The sequence below is a fragment of the Physeter macrocephalus genome, chromosome 5, assembly GCF_002837175.3.
Source record: "Physeter macrocephalus isolate SW-GA chromosome 5, ASM283717v5, whole genome shotgun sequence".
Taxonomy (NCBI): Eukaryota; Metazoa; Chordata; class Mammalia; order Artiodactyla; family Physeteridae; genus Physeter; species Physeter macrocephalus.
Window position 1 is genome coordinate 11715851 of NC_041218.1, and position 8015 is coordinate 11723865.

Sequence of the window (8015 nt, forward strand, 5' to 3'; positions counted from 1 at the left end):
CCGCAGCGGGAGAGGCCGCAGCAGAGGGAGGCCCGCGTACCACAAAAAAAAAAAAAAAAAAAAGAGAATCCACGTGCCAATGCAGGGGACACGGGTTCGAGCCCTGGTCCGGGAAGATCCCACATGCCACAGAGCAACTAAGCCCATGCACCACAACTACTGAGCCCGTGCTCTAAAGCCCGTGCTCCACAACAAGAGAAGCCACCGCAATGAGAAGCCCTCACACCACAGCAAAGAGTAGCCCCCACTTGCCGCAGCTAGAGAAAGCCTGCATGCAGCAACAGAGACCCAGTGCAGCCAAAAATAAATAAATTAACATGGGCTGTTTCCAACAGCCTCGGGATGGCTGCCTTTTCCCAAAATTATGCCTTACTCTTAATTCTAGCCACCTAGACTATACATTGTCTTCTGCTTCTACTGTACTCACCTTTTTTCCCAAAGGCCGTTTTTGGTCACCTTGCAAATTGACATAGACCTACAGTTAGTGTGGATTATGTCAGGATAGAGCTAGGAGTTCCCTAATTGTTGGGGTTTAACTTTGCAACTATGAAAACAGTGGATTTTTTCACTTCAACTAATTTTAAATCCTCGTGTAATAAATATCCTATGACTACTTTCATGGTCTAGTGAGATAGATGAATTATGATATTGGTAGTAAATCCTGATACTAATCACTGCAGTTTTTACCACAGCTGTCTTTTGAGTGTCTGCTTTGTGTTGAGCCCTGTGCCGGCTCAGAGGCCCTTCTCATCATCAGAACATGAGAGTAGCACGTGAGGCTGGCAGGTAAAACAGCAGAGGGTCAGTGATAGGTATGAAACTGGTGTTTAAGGGGTGAAATGCATTAACTCATTTAGAGTGTTTGCTGGGTCTTTTGTAGATCAGATGTCTCATCCTCCTCCTTCCTTCTCTTTCCAGCTCCAGGAGGCCTTTGGGTGGGAGCCGTTCATCCGTCTCTTCACTGAGTATAGGAACCAGACCAACTTGCCCACAGACAATGTCGACAAAATGAATCTGTGGGTGAAGATGTTCTCCCACCAAGTGCAGAAGAACCTGGCTCCGTTCTTTGAGGCCTGGGCCTGGCCGATCCAGAAGGAAGTGGCAACCAGCCTGGCCTATCTGCCTGAGTGGAAGGAAAATATTATGAAATTGTACCTCCTCACACAGATGTAAGGAGTGCCCAGCGAGGTGGCAGGTAGAGAGGTTTGGGGAGTTAGGCAGAGATGGGGATTCACTCCTCGACCTCTGTCTCTTAGGTTCTAGCCTTGCCCTCTCAAGCTCACTGCCCCTAGATCTTAGTCATGTCTCTGGGCAGTGGGTTCAGAACATAGAAGAAAGTGGAATCATAATTCCTCAGGAGCAAAGCCTTCTGTTGATGAGCTGATTCCTCTGCTCTCAGCCATCAGATGGCCTCCTGACCCTGTGTTGGGCCCGTGCTGAGAGCTTTGGCCCCTGCTCCTATGCCAGCCCTTGGTTCACCATCATGGGCCATAGCCCATAGCAGGTGGCTCTCACCCTGAGGACTCCCTGGGCTTTTATTTTTGATCATTTCCCCAAAAACCTGACCATAGAACCCAACTGAAATACTAATTTACCATGATATTCAGACAGCTCCCTGATGACTCATATATTTTATGTCTTGGGTAGTTTTCCAAAAGCTGTCTGGTGTATTACGAAGAGCCCATAACTAGGGTTAGCTCTTGGGACAGTCGTTTTATCTCTGAACTCCCATTTCTTTGTGTGTAAGGGGAGGGTAAAGATCCCTGCCTCACAGGGCTGTGGGTGAAGACTCAGACCGGTAATTCTGAGGGGGAGCGTGGACACCGGGCATGCTCTCTAAGGGGTGGTTTTATTTCATGCTGGTCCACAGAGTCGTGAGTTCCCTACTCCCCATTCTCTTCCCACAGCCCAGGGGTTAAGGTCCTGTCTCACAGTTGGCTTACCACATCCAAGTCCTGGTTCTTTCTCCAGTTAGTTATATGACTCTGGGCAAGCTCCTGAACTTCTCTGTGACTCAATTTCCTCATCTATAAAATGGGATCTATTTCATAGGACTATTGTGAGGATTAAATTTTAGTACCTCTGAAAGTGACAGTACCTGGCATTTAGTAGGTACTGAGAAATTGTCAGCTGCCACTGTTATTGTCAACTTAACTCAATATCATTTTAGATCAGGACTGCACTTTCAGATGGCATTTACAGATGCAGTGAATTAATCCTATCCCATCCTACACTTTTATACACTGACTCTGAAAGGATTCTGGTATATTGCCCTACGATCTAAAGGAAGGTCTCTATATTTATAGTGGGGTTTTAAAAGCTGCTTGGGGTTTGGTCTCCTTCTTCAATTCCATCTTTCAGGTAAAATCCCTTGTTTGATTAAGAGTGGAAGTCACTTGAAAAACCAGAACAATTCCATGAGGATGTTCATCCTTAGCAAACAAGGAGCATCCGGCTTAGTGATGCTGTTTATATTTCCGTAGTGACACAGATTCCTGTCGCTCTTTGGCAGATAGAGTCCGTGCACAAGTAGAATCTTTACACTGGAACAAGATAACTGGATGCAACTGACCCAACTTTCATTTAATTACAGTACATTCAGAGATTTTTTTAACTTCCAATCTTATTCAGAACCTCCCAGTTCCTCGTAGTTTCAGCTAGAGTTGGGGCTCCAGGATTAATGCTGTGTACATCCAGCCAGTTTTCCTTTAGCTCACTTCTTTTGATTTAGTTGCTTTAATGCACTGTTTTATTTGCTTAATTGGGAATTGGGTAGATGCAGAGACAATAAGATTTGACCTAGACAATGTTTTTCTTTTGATTCTTTCATTGTGTCATTTCTTAATACTAGAATTATTTTCCCTTATTTCATGAGTATCTATCATCCACGTACTTTAAACATAGATGTTAAATATTCATTCAGCATTGAAAATAATTGCTATCAATTAGTGGGTTGTTGAGTATGTGCCGAGTATATAGATTGTTTCATTTAATCTTCACAGTAACCTTATGGAATGGAAACTTAACAGCTCCCATTTTTCAAATGAGTGAACTGAATTTTAGGGAGATGGAGTAAATTGCCTAAAGCCTTTATTGCTAATAAGCGATAGATCTGGGATCTGAACCCAGGCATTCTGAATACAAATGAGTATTAGTAACTACAGTGCTTTGAACAAGCAAATAAATGAGTAAATGAAGAAATGAACCAGCAAATAGAAGGACCTTTATGTCCCTCCTTGCCAGCACTTGGGCTGTTTTTACTTAGCCCTCATCTAATTTTATCAGAACAGAAAGTCCTTTTGTTTACCCCAAATGCCAGTTCAAAGGAAGACTTTGAGGTAGGCTCCTGAATTGCTTCCCAATGGACAGTGCTGGGATGGTCCCTTTAGTATGGTCCCAGTCATCTGGGTTCCGGGATCTTCGGGTTTCAGTCCTTATCTCCAGGGCACCATGAAAGCATTCTACTAGCTTATTGGATTTTGAACGATGGGCTATTTTGGTAAAGTGTCTGACTCCCAAAAGTCTCAGCCACTGTATGTTTTCAGAAAGGAAATTAGATCCTCAGTCATTTAGAACAATTTTTATATCCATTCTTGCCCTCCTTAGTCCATTTTCAGCAGTACAGCCCCGGGGACCTTTTAAAACTATCGAGTTATCCATGTCACTCCCCTGCCTAAAAGCTTCCAATGGGACTTTGAATTTAAGATGATGAACTGAACATGTAAGTTTACTTCCCTCCCTCCCCAGGCCCCACTGAAACCGAAGTCAAGAAATGTAAAAGAGAATTGACACATCTCAGCAAAGAAAACTGAAGGAATTTGGTTATAAGTGAAGAAGATCTCAACACATTTCTGGAAGAGAGAAAGTGGAAGAAGTGATAATGAGAGAGTGCAGCTCCTTTCAGACGGAATATACGCTGATCTGAACACGTAACCCCAAAGAGATATGGGCACCTGAAAAGTCTGTCTACTAAAGAATTATGTCAGCTGTGAAACTGAACCCCATCTCATTCTACCCCAACCTTTGCACAGAATACAGGCAACATACCACTGGTTTCTGTTAAGTCTGTTGTTGTTTATTGTTGCTTGTGTAAAGGAATCGAATAAACTGCTTGAGGAGAGGTAGGAGTTGGTGCTCCAATATAAATATCTCTTTTGTGGAAAAAAGTGAGCCCCTAGCAGCTAATTCTCTACAGATGGCTGAGATCCCTGCTCAAGTAACCAAGTGCTTTCAGTCACAGAAAGGCTTACTGGAGAAGCAGACAGACCACACAATGGCAGAGGGAACCCACAGCAACTCCTATAAAAACAGTTATACTGATTCTTCAATGCAGATGGTCAGCTGGGAATTCCCAGACATTGAGCCTTAGGGGTAGGGGTTGGGGGAGGGACCAGGGGAGTAGCATGTGAGAAAAATAACCAATCAGAATCAGGAGATTTGAAAAATATAACAAACTCTAGGAGAAACAGTTAACATGGAAGAAAAGGACTTAAGTATCTTCAGTGACATCTAAGGTGCATTTGTAAGATAAAAACAGGATGCTACAAAGAAATGGAAAACCCTGAAAATAAGAGGAGCCCTTAAATTGAAATAAGACTGCCAAAAATATTTATAGACAGGCTGTAAAATAAGGTTGAGGGAATCTCCCTAGATATAGAGCAAAAAGAAAGAGAAAATATAGAGGAAAGAGACATAGACAATATCTAACTGTTAGGAGTTTCTGGAAGAGAGAACACAGAAAATGTGAAGAAAAAAGAATTGAACAGAAAAAAGTTTCCAAATTGAGAGGACCCTATACAACCTACATCTAGACATAATCTTGTGAAATTTTGGAGTATTAAGGATAGAGTGAAGATATTGAAAGTGCCAAGAGACAAAAATAAAATTAGGTCATCATAATTAGCTCAACTAAAAAGGGATGAGAAATAGACTGGGAGCGGATTTTTCATCATCAACACAATGCTAGAAGCCAATAGAGGAGTGTCTTCACACATGGAAAATCTTTGTACCCGGAATTCCATAGCAAGCCCAACTGTCAAGAGTCAAGTCAAAAGAAATTTTCTGACATGCAAGTTTTCAGAAAGTCTACCCTCTTAGCACCTGGAAAGGAAGTTCTCTCTCACCTACTGAGGAAGTTCTCCAGCAAAATGAGAATGAAAATCGGGAAAGAGAAAGAAATGGAATCCAGAAAACAGTGGCCCTCACCCAGGATGGCTGACTCCAGAGTGACCATTATCCAATAGGATAGCTCACTCCAGAGTGACCATTATCCAATAGGATGGCTCACTCTAGAGTGACAGTTATCCAAGAGACCCATTTCAGATGAGCGTACACAGTCTCAGGCTCTCTGGGGAGAATATGCATTCTGTGCCATGGATGTTATCCTTGAGAAGCTGGAATGTTTGAGAATATGGAGGAGATACATTCTTTAGTAAACAAAAAAGAACAAAACAAAAATGTCAAATTCAGGTTCAATTATGAGACAATAATAAAAAAAACTCATGGAATGTAAGAAGAGACTCAATTTGACATTGGCAGTAGGTACATTTCAAGTGACAGGAAACATGACATTGGATATGTTTGGAAGAAAATATCCTAGCTTCTACTTAGCTCCCAGTAAACAGTATTTACAAAGCCAAAATAATGTAGATACTATTTATTGGTATTCAGTGTTCTGATCAGCCTATAGGTAAAACATGAAAGGCTTAATCTTTTATTCAGAAATAAAATGGAAAGTAATCCTGAAAAGGAAAAAGAAAGCAGAAAGAGGTTGAGAATTAGTTGGGGGAAGAGAGGTGGAGGGAAGAGTAGAATTACTTACCTATTCAAAATGGGGATGAAAAGATAAAGTCTACAGTTAATGGAACAAGGACTAAAGGATTGTTACTGTTCAAAACTATAAACCAATAGAAGTATTAAAAATGACATCTGTCAAAATTTGGAAAAGGACAGGCAAATGAAAGGTGGGAATAGTGTAAGTTAAATCCTTATCTTTTGTAATGGGGGATTATTAAAGATTGTCTAAAGTTAATAAGTCAAGAAATTATTGTTCAAACATTATTTAAATGTTAGGAAGTTAGTTAACAGAATATCTAAAAATAGAAATTGTTAAATGCATTGCCTCTAGGGTATGGGACTAGGGTTAAAAGGGTGGGGTGGGAAACTGTTTTTCATTTTAAGCCCTTCTGTACTATTTAATTTTTTACCTTGTGCATGTATTACTTTGAAAAATTTTTACTAAACTTAAATAAAAACCCTTCAATGGCTTCATACTGACTAAGATACAGTCCAATCAAAACACTTAAAATGGCTTATAAGGCCCTCAAGTATTTGGATCCACCCAGTGTGTCCAAGGCTCATCACATCTCCCCATTACTCTCTAGTTCTAACCACACTAAAGACCCTCCAGCTATTCAGACACACTTCCCCTTCTCTTGTTTCTACAGGTGTTCCACAGAAAACAAATCCTGTCCCGATCTCACCATGTGTCTGCTGATTAAGCTTACTGTCTAGCAGGTTTTCAGTATCTGTTGAGTGAATGAATGTGCAACAGGGTGTTCATGAAAATCACCAACTAGTGTTCTTTCCCAAGAAGGCACATGATGTTTGTCTCTATTCCAGGAGCATTTCAAGACCATGATGTAAGCTTTCCTGAACTATTCATTTGACAGTTTTGATAAGTTTTAGTCATATACGAGACCGGGTGATGTCAGAGGATTTCTATCCATCTGTTAGTCTCTGGTATGTTCTTTGCCAAATTGCCTCAAAATCATAATCGATTTTCAGCTATTTTTTCCCTGTAGTTGGGAGAAACAGCCAGCTATCTAGTGGACATCTTCAGGCTCCCAAGTTTCATGTGTCCTGCTATGCCTGGTTTCTTGGTGGCTCTTCCTTCTTCATTAATTTACTCTCTTCTCTTGTCTACCTTCCAAGGCCAACTGGAGCTCTCTAATGAGTACTGATTGACTTTACTACTGCCAATCTTCAACAACTGCATTTACTGGAAATCTTTCCTATATCTCCCCTTAAGATCACTCTCTGATTTACCTAGTCCCTAAACCAATGTCCCCACCCAATGTCACCACCTCACCTAATATATGTACTTAACAGGCCAGTAAGTAATCAAATACTGCCCTAGATATTGACTATTCTTGCTGACAAAAGTAACACACCCTTCTTTCAAGACTAATTCACGCCTATGTTCTTTACTCCTTCAAAGATTTTGGACCCCTACTTGGCTTCCATTTTGAAACAGATTTCTTTCATTGACCCACATAATCGGAGTCAGTCTTCCAAGTGTGGTAGAGAAGGGGTGGAGGTTATCCTTAACTTTTCAGACACCTAGCTACAGATACACAGAAACAATTCCACATCTAATTCAAGAAAGTTACAGAAATGTTACTTATTTGGATTCTTGTGATTTAAATGCTATAAAGAGAAGCGTTTCTTTGATAGGAAAGCTTGAGCAGTTTATTTCCAGTGTTCTAGTGTCATGTCAGGTGGTTGGTTTCATAGGTGCTCATTATATTAGAAATAAGTAGAATAAATGAATGAGTAAATTAAAAACAAGGTATGCCTTGACCAGTGATGACAGTGTCAGGAGCCAAGGATTATGTTAATACAAATATGTGCACCTGAGGGCCATCAGAAAGTTAATCCTGTTCATCTGCACTACATAGGAACTCATATAATTAGTTAAGAAATATGTACATGGAGGTACTAAAAATTTCTTTGCATGAACTGCCTAAATTTGGACATAGTAGGCACTTTCACAGATTGCCAAAATTATTTAGTATAATTTGAGAACTGAGATAGTGCTGTAAGGGTAGGAGGGAGGGCAAAATGATCAAATGTACAGTACAAAAACAAGGTTGGACCGGGCTTCCCTGGTGGCGCGGTGGTTGCGCGTCCGCCTGCCGATGCAGGGGAACCGGGTTCGCGCTCCGGTCTGGGAGGATCCCACGTGCCGCGGAGCGGCTGGGCCCGTGAGCCATGGCCGCTGAGCCTGCGCGTCC

The 8015-nt window shown here is 41.3% G+C and overlaps 1 protein-coding gene across 5 annotated transcripts in view; it reads left to right on the forward strand.

Moving 5' to 3' along the window:
* Positions 1–7315, forward strand: part of TCAF1 (TRPM8 channel associated factor 1) — a 47171-nt gene extending 39856 nt beyond the window's left edge. For all 5 annotated transcript variants that reach the window (XM_028489647.2, XM_028489646.2, XM_007118857.4 and 2 more), the window contains 2 exons: positions 919–1169; positions 3748–7315. In XM_028489647.2, the coding sequence (XP_028345448.1) occupies positions 919–1169; positions 3748–3757 (261 nt within the window). In that variant the 3' untranslated portion in view covers positions 3758–7315. The remainder of the gene's footprint in view (positions 1–918; positions 1170–3747) is intronic.
* The last annotated feature ends 700 nt before the right edge of the window (positions 7316–8015 follow it).